General features: G+C 46.3%; 1 protein-coding gene across 5 annotated transcripts in view; it reads left to right on the top strand.

The window, feature by feature from the left end:
• The window catches only part of atp2b1a (ATPase plasma membrane Ca2+ transporting 1a), an 81,156-nt gene that overhangs the window by 64,112 nt on the left and 3,140 nt on the right, over window positions 1–13,904 (top strand). For 3 of the 5 annotated variants that reach the window (XM_058076740.1, XM_058076738.1, XM_058076739.1), the window contains 19 exons: window positions 3,202–3,399; window positions 3,479–3,736; window positions 3,819–3,944; window positions 4,534–4,695; window positions 4,805–4,843; window positions 7,185–7,340; window positions 7,404–7,618; window positions 8,378–8,620; window positions 8,702–8,943; window positions 9,322–9,559; window positions 9,630–9,809; window positions 9,995–10,082; window positions 10,957–11,063; window positions 11,149–11,340; window positions 11,412–11,625; window positions 11,697–11,908; window positions 11,982–12,089; window positions 12,205–12,393; window positions 12,734–12,826. In XM_058076740.1, coding sequence (XP_057932723.1) covers window positions 3,202–3,399; window positions 3,479–3,736; window positions 3,819–3,944; window positions 4,534–4,695; window positions 4,805–4,843; window positions 7,185–7,340; window positions 7,404–7,618; window positions 8,378–8,620; window positions 8,702–8,943; window positions 9,322–9,559; window positions 9,630–9,809; window positions 9,995–10,082; window positions 10,957–11,063; window positions 11,149–11,340; window positions 11,412–11,625; window positions 11,697–11,908; window positions 11,982–12,089; window positions 12,205–12,393; window positions 12,734–12,826 — 3,260 coding nt within the window. Of the gene's footprint in view, window positions 1–3,201; window positions 3,400–3,478; window positions 3,737–3,818; window positions 3,945–4,533; window positions 4,696–4,804; window positions 4,844–7,184; window positions 7,341–7,403; window positions 7,619–8,377; window positions 8,621–8,701; window positions 8,944–9,321; window positions 9,560–9,629; window positions 9,810–9,994; window positions 10,083–10,956; window positions 11,064–11,148; window positions 11,341–11,411; window positions 11,626–11,696; window positions 11,909–11,981; window positions 12,090–12,204; window positions 12,394–12,733; window positions 12,984–13,904 lie in introns of all 5 variants that reach the window. The other 2 variants (XM_058076742.1, XM_058076741.1) reach the window with 2 other exon arrangements.

Here is a 13,904-nt window from a genome sequence, read left to right as displayed (position 1 = left end):
ACAAATGATGCACCTTTAATCTTTATTTCATTTATTGACACTTTTTTGCACATTTTCCAAAAACTAGTTTCCTGTGCAAATATTTTTTGGATACTGAAATGTGATGTTCAGTCAAGCCTGTCTCTCTGCATTCATTCTGCATTCTTCACAGAATTCTGGAATCTGGTGGCCACACGAGTTATTTACCAAGCAGACTATATGCTGTGATTATAATCATTTTGACTGATTTAGACTGATAAGACTATAAACATCACCTCTTCTTGTGACATCTCCTCTAGAAGAACAGTACATCCTTATGTTACCTTAAGGAGTGTCCTTAAATGCCGCGCTCATTAGCCACGTTTACATGAGGAGTTTTTCTCTTTCTGAATGGAATCTTTCCGAATGACCTTTCTGTAAGAAATGGTATACATGGAAAGGAATATTCCAATCGCGTGTCTACATGCGCCGCTATAATCAACCAGAATAGTCAATGGGGCATTCGCAGTAAAACGTAAACACCAACATCACGTGATACCGACTTCCTTGAGTTTTTCTTTCACTTGTTGGAATAACTCCGTATTGCCAGTTTTTCCTTCGTCCAGTCTTGAAATTTAGTGTGAATCAAAAACAGCAGTCCAGTGCCGATTGCTTGCCTCCATTTTTTGTCTGGAGCTGCGTGTTACGTCATATCTCAGCATTCGCTGAAAGAACGCACCCGGGAACAGGAAAAGATAAAGTTCAATCTTGATAATATTTTATAATTAAACTCGGCACATGTTTTATATAGATATGTATTTTCTTTTTTTAATAAAACTGGACTTATGAAATGCGTATAGAAGGGTTTAGATTCTGTTCCACAGATGGCGCTAATGCACACGAAAGCTGCTTGCCAACCGCCAATAAACAACAGAAGAAGAAACTTTCCGATTGAGCGGGTACAAGATACCTCAATCGGATTGGGGAAAGGAATATTCCACCCCTGGGAATCCGATTATATATTCATTCAGATTGGCACTTTTCTGGTGTATACAAAGGTTACATTTTTTCCGTTTGAGCAAATAACCCGAATGGAATTGGAATATTTGGGTCCATGTAAACGTGGCTATTGTCTAATAACCAAGGCCAGTGGAGGCTGGTTTCTCCCATAATTCATTACTTAATGACAAGAGTGCAAACGCCAGAAAAATCAAGAGTCCATCCAGGTGGCTTACATCTGGGAATACATTTGTTTATTTTTTATCAACTTTTCAGGGACCGCTTTAATGCAAAGTGCATACTCATAAGGATATTGTGATTGGCTGTCCTTGCGTCTAAATGGCATTCAGAGCGGATGAAAATATCCACACTCATTTTTTCCATCGAGGTGTCAACTCCATGTACTGGGCAATGTGTTGTTAAAAAAAAAAAAAAAAAAAAGCACAATTGCATTGTAACCTCGACCCCCCTCACAAGGTCCAAAATGACAGTACCGGCCCGAGGTCAAGCGTAGACAAGCGTCCAAATTCAGCGGTTAATGATTAGCCACCTGACTCGGCCCCCGACGCCTGGGCGGCCAAGGCCTGCCTATTTTCTGTTTCCGCCGCGCTGGTGAGGTGTTGACTGCTCTGTCACTTGTATTTATTGCGCCGGCACCGAGGGGGAAAAAAAATGTGGCATAAAATTGAACGGGGTCGTAGCTGTCAGCGTGATTTCATTAGAGGCTTAAGGAATCAAAGCAGACGGTATGAGATGGCGAGGGAGCCGCAACGGGCAATTATTGCAAGGTACACCCCGCAGCCTGTCACTCTGCTGGCAGTGACTCACTGCTACGCTCCCCTGTGCTAACAGGGCTTAATAAAAGGCTGCGTTCTGCTTGCGATTTTATGTGGTGGGGCCTCAATATGACATCTTCTAGCTTGAATGATGGACGGCCAACCTCAATTTAGCTATTATCTTTTGGCATTTAGAATTATGAAAAAAAAATTGGTACCGTTGTCCCTTGCTACATTGCAGTTCCCATTTATTAATATCAAATCCTAATTCACAGAATTTTGGAACCAATTAACCGCTTTCTTAATCTAAGCAATTTTTTTTCTGACACCCTTATTTTGTTTGCACAATTAGACAGGATGTGCGCTGATCTTTTTTTTTTTTTTTTTTTTTTACATTTTTTTAAATTTATTTTTATTTTTCCTTGAAATTTAAAAAAAATTAGAAACCACCAGTTTCACCGATCGTCACGAAACATCACGTCACGTCTATTTTTATTTTTTCTGACATCCTTATTTTGTTTGCACAATGAGACAGGATGTGCGCTGATCTTTTTAAAAAAAAATTAAAAATTCAAATGTTTTAATTGTAATTTTAATTATTTTTATTTTTTTCATTTTTTATTTTTTTTTGTGTGTGCGCTGATCTTATTTTGAAGGCCGGACTAGCACCGCGTCAGCAGGCGGCCAGCTTACACCGGCCATCGCTCGCACTCGGTGACAAGTACTCAGTCTCAACAGCTTTTTCGCCAACTTAGCCTGTGTGCACGTAGCCATGTTTGGGGGTGGGGGGGCCTGGTTAGTGTTAATGAGGACATGTGGTGGTCCACTGAGGGAATAATTCCCCACACAAACGTTCCTTCTCCTCACGATGACAGCAATTTCGTGTTTGATTTCCGCGATTCTGTCCATGATCGGGCCCTAGTTTTTGTGTCCTATTTCCAGCGCAGCACCCTTTGTGTTCGACTCCCTCAGTGGAGCCCATCTGCTTTTGCGCAGTCATTTGTCCCTCAAAATTCCGCTCTACCTCCTCATCGCTTCACGTCGTCCGTTCGTCCGCCCACACAAGCACACACGCGAGCCGTCTGCATGAATAGAGCTGAAAATCTGGTGCGTCATCAAACGTGTGTGGTGTGTGTGTGTGTGTGTGTGTGTGTGTGGGTGGAGGCGTCTGAATGGGTGTGTTAGGGGGGTCTCTGGGTAGAATACATGGTGGTTGTCGTGTATTCTTGTGCGGTCTATAGAATGTCACCCTCAGTGCCGCTGATTCCGGCGTGCAGATAATACTTGGGTGGGTTGGGTTCAGCTGCTGACTTTTAGCCCACACGGTGCCGCATCCATCTGTTGCCAGACAAGATGGCTCACAGTTAAGACTTAAGCATACTTTTCCTGATGTGTGAAGATGTAGCGTGGCACATTCATTTCAAACCCGTTTCCTCCCCCCCCCTTCCCTTTCCCCTCCACTCTGCAGGTCTAAGTGGGCAGCCCGCAGACATCGAGAAGCGGAAAACAGTGTTTGGGCAAAATTTTATACCGCCCAAAAAGCCCAAAACGTTCTTGCAATTAGTGTGGGAGGCGCTGCAGGATGTCACCCTGATTATCCTAGAAGTGGCAGCCATAATTTCACTTGGCCTTTCTTTTTATAGACCTCAAGATGCTAAAAGACACGGTAAGAATGAGTCTTCATGGAACAATCACGGCTTCCAGTACAACACATTTTCTACTTGACCATTTTGGTGTTTTTGCAGACTGTGGCAAGGCCGCCGGTGGCGCGGAGGACGAACACGAGTCCGAGGCGGGCTGGATCGAGGGCGCCGCCATCCTGCTCTCGGTCATCTGCGTGGTGCTGGTGACGGCGTTCAACGACTGGAGCAAGGAGAAGCAGTTCCGCGGCCTCCAGAGCCGCATCGAGCAGGAGCAGAAGTTCACTGTCGTTCGCGGGGGGCAAGTCATCCAAATTCCTGTGGCGGAGATAGTCGTGGGCGACATTGCACAAGTCAAATACGGTAAGATGGATGCATCATGGGAGTAATGTCATTTCATACGGGCGCGATGCCTGAGCAACGTTTTCTCGTGTGTGGCATTTAGGTGACCTTTTGCCTGCCGATGGCGTCCTCATCCAAGGCAACGATTTGAAGATTGACGAGAGCTCGCTCACGGGAGAGTCGGACCACGTCAAGAAAACTCAAGAAAAAGATATAATGCTTTTATCAGGTAAGCGGATGTCGTCATGACACTAACGCTTACTGACACACGACGCTAGCTGGAACCGATTGAGGCCAAGAGATGACGCTGCTCCCGTGCTCATCGTGACCTGTCTTGTGATGTGACTCGTCGCCTCCTGCGCCTCCGCTAATCAGCGGTCGAGTGGTTAGCGCGTAGACCTCACAGCTAGGAGACCCGAGTTCAATCACACTCTCGGCCATCTCTGTGTGGAGTTTGCATGTTCTCCCCGTGCATGCGTGGGTTTTCTCCGGGTACTCCGGTTTCCTCCCACATTCCAAAAACATGCTAGGTTAATTGGCGACTCCAAATTGTCCATAGGTATGAATGTGAGTGTGAATGGTTGTTTGTCTATATGTGCCCTGTGATTGGCTGGCCACCAGTCCAGGGTCTACCCCGCGTCTCGCCTGAAGACAGCTGGGATAGGCTCCAGCACTGCGATTCTCGTTTATTAAAGCCTGCATTGATTGTACTTTTCACTTAGCAAATTCATCCACTAAGGCTTTGTGTTTTGCTCTTGGTAATTAGAACACGTGGGGGAACTTAAGTGCTCTTTTTTTCTCGCCTCCTCGCTCCAAAGGCACCCACGTGATGGAGGGCTCGGGGAAAATGGTGGTCACGGCAGTGGGCGTCAACTCCCAAACTGGAATTATATTCACGTTACTCGGGGGCGGCGAGGACGACGACGACGAAGAGGAGGAAAAGAAGAAAGAGAAGGAGGAGAAGAAGAAACAGAGGAAAAGTGAGTGTCCAGCTGCCTGATTGGGGTGTTGGTCCTTTCTACGAGTTCCAGCTTCAGAAAAGAGGAGAAGCATTTGCTTTCCTCATGACTTCTTCTTCTGTCCTTGCAGACAAGAAGCAGGATGGCTCCATTGAAAACCGTAAGAAAGGTAAGATGCCGGTCAGACACTCCCAAGGCCACCTTGTTGTGTAGCTTAACGTAACTCTCGTAGTTCAACCTTGAACGAGCTGCACCATAAGCTGATTTGGAATTTATTCTGGATCTTTGCTGGATCAGCCTTCGCAGATTTCCAAATGATAAAAATCTTTGTCCCTCTGAATCGGCTTTGTGGTTCTGCAGAGCAAAAAAAACAGAATTATTGATGGGCGAGTCAGGAAAACAATGAGGACACCACGGAGTATAACCTCGTCAAAACATACACCTGTGCGCTATGACAAGTGATTTTGACTTTTTGTAACCAGTTATTTAATTAATTAGTTAGTTAATGGCAATCAATAAAGACAGTTGGGAAAATACCTGACTATGATCAGAAGAGTTTAGTTAAGTCTAAGGGAGCGAGGAGAAATGACCCGAATACACAATCTGAGTTTGCTTAGGCAAAGGTATTCCATATTTACATGCATGGGCATAAACCCCAAAACAATATTAAAAAAAAAAAAGAAAATACAAGATTTATTAAGGTTCAAAGTTTAAATGCTATTTACAATAATATACAAGGTATGCAATTTGTGGGATTCACAATGGTTTCTTTCAGCTGATAATTACTAAAACCTAAAAATTAAAGTTAAACTCTTGCCTCATCTCCTCCTTGTGTCAAATTTGAGCAAGATGGCTGCCGTCAAGCTGTTAAGAGATGGATAAATGGATGGTTCCGAGACTATTTCACCTGCGGAAACTGCAGGCTTGTGTTGTGTGTCAAGTGGCATTCATTTGGAATGCGGTGGAACAGGTCAGGAAGTCTGCTGGATGCACGGCGCCGGCGCATTATCCGTGCATGTTACAGCGGATGCGATGGCGGGTGAAACGTGCGTGTTTACCCCGTTAAAGTGGACCCCTCCGTGTGTCACTGCGTCCATTTGACATTGCTGTGTAATTAGCTACAGTGGTTTCATGAGAGCGATTTTTGATATTTTAGCGCGACCCCCCCCCCCCCGTTAGACGCGGCCATTACCTGTCCTGGCATCCTCATTGTCATGTCGGTCTCCCCCTCTTTCCTCGCCTGGCACGTTGTGCTTGGGGCAGCAGGTGCTACCGAATCCAGTTACAGCGATTAGTGATGAGGAGATTAAAGCTACGCAACAATTCCGGGGCCAGAACATCTGCTCCCCCCCCCTCCGCCGCGCTTCGTGCCCTGACTCTCCCTGCGGCCCCCACCATTTAATGTCCCAATCTGAACCAGACGAGCATCTGGTCCAATTCAATGGCTGACAACCACAACAGCGAGGATCTTTCATGGCAACCGGCGAGGCCGGCGCTCGCGGTCCTGCTGGGACGGCGATCAGTGGTGCTCAGGTCTATGACCACAACCCTGGCGATGGTCCCTGGTGCACGGATTCCCTCTGTCTGCCAGGAATCAGCTGTAATCCTTTAGACTGAGATTACTCCGGCCGTGTAAGTCCAGAACCGACCACTGTCCACAGCAGCTGCGGTAGCCCGCTGCTGAAGCCCCTTTCTCCCATCAGGGTTCAGGGGTCAGGGGTGCTCGATTTCCCCGATGCCTTCATGAAATCAAGCAAGGTTTGCAAGAAGAAAGCCGTGATGATTCTCCTCCAGGAGTGTGGAAGCCGTATCCTGACTGCCAGGCACAGCTAATGATTTTATCATGGCTCTCATATTTTATCTGCTTGCGTGTCTCTGGGATTCCCGTCTGTTCTGCCTGCGAGGGAGGGAGGCGATGGCACTGCGAATATGGAGACACTCCCATTTGGCCTTCTTTTGTACAAATACAAGGGTTTATGCATTACATTTGCTGCATTATCCACAATCCTTATGTGAGACGTGAACATGCGTTTTTCTCGTTTCTGAGCGTTGTAAAGATACAAAAACAGCTAAAAAAAAAAAAAAAAAGCCAGCTCAGTAATGCACACAACAGCATTACTCATGTGGAGTAATGATGTTAATAACAACAATATCAGAATCAGAAGTGGTTTATTGCCAGGTATGATCAAACACATACTAGGAATTTGTTTTGGTGAAGTAGGTGCAGACACATCTATTAAAAAATGAAAATACAAAATATACAGAATAAACAGTATAAATATATGTACACAGTCTGTTTTTTGTTTGTTATTCCGGAAGTGCAGTCTGATTGTACAATACAAAGAAATGGAGCGTTGTTTGTGTTTTTTGGAGGTTTTATCAGAACGCTTTATAGGCGGAATAGGCCGAAAAGAGAAAGACATGTGTCCATTTCTCACTTCAAGATGGTGGATGAGATTGATTAGTTTTTTTCCTCGAAGCCACTTAATAACGTTCTTCTTGGGCTGCAGCTAAAGCACAAGATGGAGCTGCCATGGAGATGCAGCCCCTGAACAGCGACGAGGGAGCGGACGCAGAGGAGAAGAAGAAAGCCAACCTGCCAAAGAAAGAGAAATCTGTTCTCCAGGGCAAACTGACCAAACTTGCGGTACAGATCGGCAAAGCAGGTGAGGACTGAACGCTTTTATTCCCAATTTCATAGTTTACAACCTGCGATTTTTTTCTTTCAGGATTGGTGATGTCAGCCATTACTGTCATCATCCTGGTGGTGCTCTTTGTGGTCAACACCTTCTGGATCCAAAACCTGCCCTGGGTCAAGGTCTGCACGCCTATCTACATTCAGTTTTTTGTGAAATTCTTCATCATTGGCGTCACCGTGCTGGTGGTGGCGGTTCCCGAGGGCCTCCCGCTTGCCGTGACCATCTCCCTGGCGTACTCCGTCAAGGTATAGTCTCTCAAGCCTCGTTTACACGTACTTTGTCGTTGTGTGCCGGTGAGTAGATTGGCCGTAAACAGATGTGATGTCTAAACCGCCGGGCTGCATGCCAGTCTGCAAAGAACATTTTGAAGTGTTAATAATTTGTGGCACTCATCATTTCCATGAAGTTGTTGTGAACACAACATGGACAAACAGCGAATGCACCACAACCTATGTGTAAACAATGCGGGCGAATCAAATTGAGTGCATACCATAATCAGTTCACAGTTCCACATGTCCAAAAGGAGTAGGAAGAAGCAAAGCTTATTAAATCCTACCCCTCCATCTGGTACATTTACAACAAGTAACTGTTACATTTGTTCACTTCCTGCTTTCCTAATATAGTTTTTTTTTATCATATTTGTTATTTTTTATTTTTTTAATTATATACTACATATATATTTTTTATTTTATTTTTGTCACGTACCGAAGTACGAGGTGATAGATATGTATATGTGTGTGTGTATATATGTAAGTATATAAATAGATATTGTCAGTGTATTGTATTGTAAGTGTATATGTGAGATACATTACTGTAACATAGTATGCATGTCTGAAATTAAATTAAGAAGATGAAATACTTCATTCAAACACTTGGTGGGCCGCATGCGGCCCCCAGGCCGTAGTTTGCCCACCTCCCTGCTTCAGCCCATTAAAAGTAGCTGATGCCTTGAATCCACGCCCTGCGTCCACTCAGGAGGCTGTCAATTGTCACCCTTCCAACAGAAAATGATGAAAGACAACAACCTGGTGCGTCACTTGGATGCCTGCGAGACCATGGGCAACGCCACGGCCATCTGCTCCGACAAGACCGGAACGCTCACCATGAACCGCATGACCGTGGTGCAGGCCTACTTGGCCGACAAACACTATCGGAAAGTCCCCGAACCGGAGAACATTCCCACCTCCATTTTGGACTTTCTGATCGTGGGGATAGCCGTCAACTGCGCCTACACGACTAAGATCATGGTACTCCTGATGTTTTTTTGTTTTGGGTTGTTTTTTTTTCCAGTACTCATTTAGCCACGCTCACCTATCTTCCTACTTTAGCCTCCAGAGAAAGAAGGGGGCCTGCCTCGACAAGTGGGTAACAAGACCGAATGTGCCTTGCTTGGATTTTCTACCGACCTCAAGCGTGACTACCAGACCATTCGCAACGAGATCCCCGAGGAGAAACTCTACAAGGTCTACACCTTTAACTCCGTCCGCAAGTCTATGAGCACCGTGCTGAAGATGGCCGACGGCAGCTACCGCATGTTCAGCAAGGGCGCGTCGGAGATCCTCCTGAAAAAGTGAGAAACTTTTTTTTCCCTCATTGTGACCCGAGTGGACTGTCTCTTTATCTCGACGGAAGATAGGTCTTTTCTTCTCGCGCCTGCCCGCTAACGATAATGTCTTAACGCAGCTAAGAAGTTCAAGTGCATCCCACCCAAGCCCTTTACTTTGCGACTTATAAACAGGCGCTGAGAAAATGAGCTGGTAACAACTCGGTAAGCCTCTTAACCAAGCGGGCTTCTTTTTAACCCACAGAGGGCTTAGCGTGACGTCGCGCTGGTGCAGCTCGCCATTCAAATGCTTTTGTTTTCTCCTCTGCGTGCCCTCATAAGACTGTTGGCTATTGTCCTCGCTTTTTTGACGTTTCTCATACGCCCTCTATTCTGCCCCCAAAGGTGCTATAAAATCCTCACAGCGACCGGCGAGTCAAAGGTGTTTCGCCCTCGGGATCGAGAAGACATGGTGAAGAAAGTGATCGAGCCCATGGCGTCCGAAGGCCTGAGGACCATCTGCCTTGCATACCGAGATTTTGCCACCACCGAAGGCGAGCCAGACTGGGACAATGAAAACGACATCCTCACCAGGCTCACTTGCATCTGCGTGGTGGGCATCGAAGACCCCGTGAGGCCCGAGGTAAATTTTTGGCAAAACAACATTTGTTTTGTTGAACTCGACCGAGTGTTGAGTTTTGGCTCTGCCGCAGGTGCCGGACGCTATCAGGAAATGCCAGCACGCGGGCATCACCGTGCGGATGGTGACTGGGGACAACATCAACACGGCTCGCGCCATCGCCACCAAGTGCGGCATCCTGCAACCCGGAGACGACTTCCTCTGCTTGGAGGGCAAAGAGTTCAACCGACGGATACGTAACGAAAAAGGAGAGGTGGGGTTGTCGCACTGACCTCCTCGGCTGCTTTAAAGCAGACCACGATTAAAAAAATATATATTTTATAAATATTATAAGTTTTCCATTTTAATCAGTTTGATTTTATTATAAGCAACTCACATGCTGAAATATGCTTTAAATTGATTGATTGTTTTTTATTTTTTTTAATTTTTTTCTTCCAGATCGAACAAGAGCGCATTGACAAAATCTGGCCCAAACTACGGGTGCTGGCGCGGTCTTCCCCCACGGACAAACACACGCTAGTCAAAGGTATGTTTCATTCATTCATTATAGGATTTTTTTTCTTCTTTCATTTCCACTATAGAATCATTCTCACAACTTTTTTACAACAGGATTTTCCAAGAATTACATTTTTTTTTTTCATGTAGTTTTTTTCTCATAATATGACAACTTTTCTTTAGTATTTCAACGTTAATTGTAACACACACACACACATACACATACACACACAATATATATATATATATATATATATATATATATATATATATATATATATATATATATAGTGTATGTGTATGTGTGTGTGTGTGTGTATAATATACACATACACACACATATACACTGTGTATATGTGTGTATAATATACACATACACATATATATACACTGTATATATATATGTGTGTGTATAATATACACATACACATATATATACACTGTATATATATATGTGTGTGTATAATATACACATACACATATATATGCACTGTATATATACGTATGTATATGCATGTGCATATATATGTGTATATATATATATGTGTGTGTGTCTGTATGTGTGTGTGTGTGTGTATGTATATATATATATATATATATATATATATATATATATATATATATATATATATATATATATATATATATATATATATATATATATATATATATATATATATATATATATATATATATATATATATATATATATATATATATATATATATATATATATATATATATATATCCACAAGTTTTTTTCCCTTTTTTGCTGGTTTTCGGCTTTCATTTTTTTGTTATGTATTTATAGATGGTGCCACGGGCCAATAAAAACAGCCGTATGCCACAAATGTCCCCAGGGCCGCGCTGCGGACATACCTGAGTAATGTGTTTTTCCCCTGCAGGCATTATTGACAGCACCGTGGCCGAACAAAGACAAGTTGTCGCCGTGACGGGCGACGGCACCAACGACGGCCCCGCCTTGAAGAAAGCCGACGTCGGCTTTGCCATGGTAAGACGCGCCGCTGCCCGAATGTGTCGCTTGTCGATGGAGTATAACGTGCGTTTCACGTGCGTCGCTCTCTCCGTCTCTCCAGGGTATCGCCGGCACGGATGTGGCGAAGGAGGCGTCGGACATCATTCTGACCGACGACAACTTCTCCAGCATCGTCAAGGCGGTCATGTGGGGGCGCAACGTGTACGACAGCATCTCCAAGTTCCTGCAGTTTCAGCTCACCGTCAACGTGGTGGCCGTCATTGTCGCGTTCACTGGCGCCTGCATCACACAGGTGAGGCTCGCTCTGCCGATTCTCCTCTTCCTCCTCCCGAATCTCATTTTTTGTCACCTGTCGTCCTGCAGGACTCTCCATTGAAAGCGGTGCAGATGCTGTGGGTCAACCTCATCATGGACACCTTCGCCTCGCTCGCTCTGGCCACGGAGCCGCCCACCGAAGCGCTGCTGCTGAGAAAGCCGTACGGCCGCAACAAGCCTCTCATCTCTCGTACCATGATGAAGAACATTCTGGGCCAGGGGGTGTACCAGCTCATCATCATCTTCACGCTGCTCTTTGCTGGTAGGACACGAAGTTTGTATTCATCTGGTGGGATTCCACCTCGCCAACCTCCAATTTCTCTTGATGCGCAGGGGAGAAGATGTTCGACATCGACAGCGGCAGGGACGCCCCCCTCCAAGCCCCGCCCTCCGAGCACTACACCATCGTCTTCAACACATTTGTCCTGATGCAGCTTTTTAACGAGATCAACGCCCGCAAGATCCACGGCGAAAGGAATGTCTTCGACGGCATCTTCAACAACCCCATCTTCTGCAGCATCGTCTTCGGCACCTTCGTCATCCAGGTGCGTAGGCTTCCGACCACCACCGCCGCCACGCACACACAGAACGCCTCTTATCTCCGCTCTCGTCCCGCAGATCGTCATCGTGCAGTTCGGAGGCAAGCCGTTCAGCTGCGTGGCTCTCAACATTGACCAGTGGCTGTGGTGCACCTTCTTGGGCTTCGGTTCCCTGCTGTGGGGGCAGGTGAGACCATGTGATGACATCTTTTGTGTGACAACACTGCCCCCCTGTGTTGGGACCGGCGCAGCGCTCCCCTTTCAAAACAGATATCATTGACATGAGTACGGACTTCTTCCAGGTCATCTCCTCCATACCCACCAGCCGCTTAAAGTTCCTGAAGACGGCGGGACACGGCACCCAGAAGGAGGAGATCCCCGACGAGGAGCTGGAGGAGCTGGAAGACATGGACGAGATCGACCACGCCGAGCGGGAGCTCCGTCGCGGTCAGATCCTCTGGTTCCGCGGCCTGAACCGTATCCAGACTCAGGTAAAGAACCGAGGGAGTAGTTCCTCCTGGAACACCATGCCCCCCTCCCCCCTCCCCAACACGGGAAGCAAAAGCCATAAAGTCCTTAACGCTCAGGTTGCTCTTGCAGGGGCACTCTTAAAGAACCTAGAATTTACCGCTGATCGGAAAGAATTATGTCTACGAGATGTTCCATCCTGGTCACTCAGCTATTCTCCTTTTTTTCTCCTCTCTTAACAAATCAAGTTCTGTTCTGATTTCACTTTTCTCTGCCTTCTCTCTCTCTTTCTCTCTTCCTGGTCTGGCTGTCGTTTGTATCTCCTCTGGGCGTTCTGCTGTCATGCTGTCTGGTTCTTTGCAGATGGATGTAGTCAGTGCGTTCCAGAGCGGAACTTCCTTTCAGGGGGCTCTGAGGCGGCAGGCCTCCAACTCCAGCCAACAACAGCAGCACGATGTAACCAATGTTTCTAGCCCTACACATGTAGCCTTTACCACCTCCTCCTCCTCCACCTCCTCCTCCAACACCACCTCTACTACTTCTCCTCCTACTACCACCAACAACAACAACACCACCACCGCTGCCACCAACTCCGCTTCTGACGCTGTGGGGTGTGAGTGCGTGTTCTCCTCTTGTGCATGAGACGTCTCCTCGACTTTCTCTCTCTCGCTCTCTCTCTATGTACCTCTCTCTCTCGCTCACCTAACGTCATGCTTCTTCCTAATGTTTTCTACCAACCAACAAAAAGGCACCCACATCCTCCCATCAAGCTTGGATGACACCGCTCTTCTTATCTATGTGCCATGTGACCAGGCGGCTAACGGCGTGGAGATGTTGATTTCTCTGTGTCATCACTTTGTCTTATGTTCTGCTTCTGCTTGGAGTGTTTTTGACTGTGATTAAAAATGCGGGAGGGGGAGGGGCGGGGTTGTGTGCATTTTCCTGTTTGACAAAAAAAAAAAAAGTGATGTTCTGGATTGAGCAGGTTGTGTCTGCTGTGGTATGTGCCCCCCCTACACCCCTGCCCCCATCCCCCTATCCCCAAACCCCGCCCACCACCACCAGTGTGTAGCGCTCATGGGTCTTTTTTGTGGCGGCGCTGTCGTCGTTTTTGAGTATACGCCCATGGACACGCCGTTAGATTCCAAAAAATGGCAGTGGGGGGTGTCGGTGTCCCCGTCCCCGTCCGCATTTGACGCTTTGCTCTTTTGCAGATCTTCCCTTCGGGGACCACGTGAGATCTTTATGGGGCCCGGCTAGAACTGTAGAGTCCATGTTTTTACAGGCCCAGAATAACTCCTCTTCCCATTCCAGGTCCAGTCCTGTCCTGAAGTGTGTGTGTGTGTGTGTAGTTGTGCGTTTGTTCGAATCCCACTGACCCGCCACGTGTTCTCCTTCAGATTCAGTGAAATGTGTCATGGGTGTCATGGGCTATACTCAAATGGTTTGCTGCCGTTAGAGCACCAGGTAGCACATGCTATGCATGGGTCTTCACTATCTGCTCTCCTTTGTGACCTTTGACCTACTTGTGGCG

This window comes from Doryrhamphus excisus, chromosome 7 (genome assembly GCF_030265055.1).
Source record: "Doryrhamphus excisus isolate RoL2022-K1 chromosome 7, RoL_Dexc_1.0, whole genome shotgun sequence".
Lineage (NCBI taxonomy): Eukaryota > Metazoa > Chordata > Actinopteri > Syngnathiformes > Syngnathidae > Doryrhamphus > Doryrhamphus excisus.
This window is presented reverse-complemented; position numbering and strand designations above follow the sequence as displayed.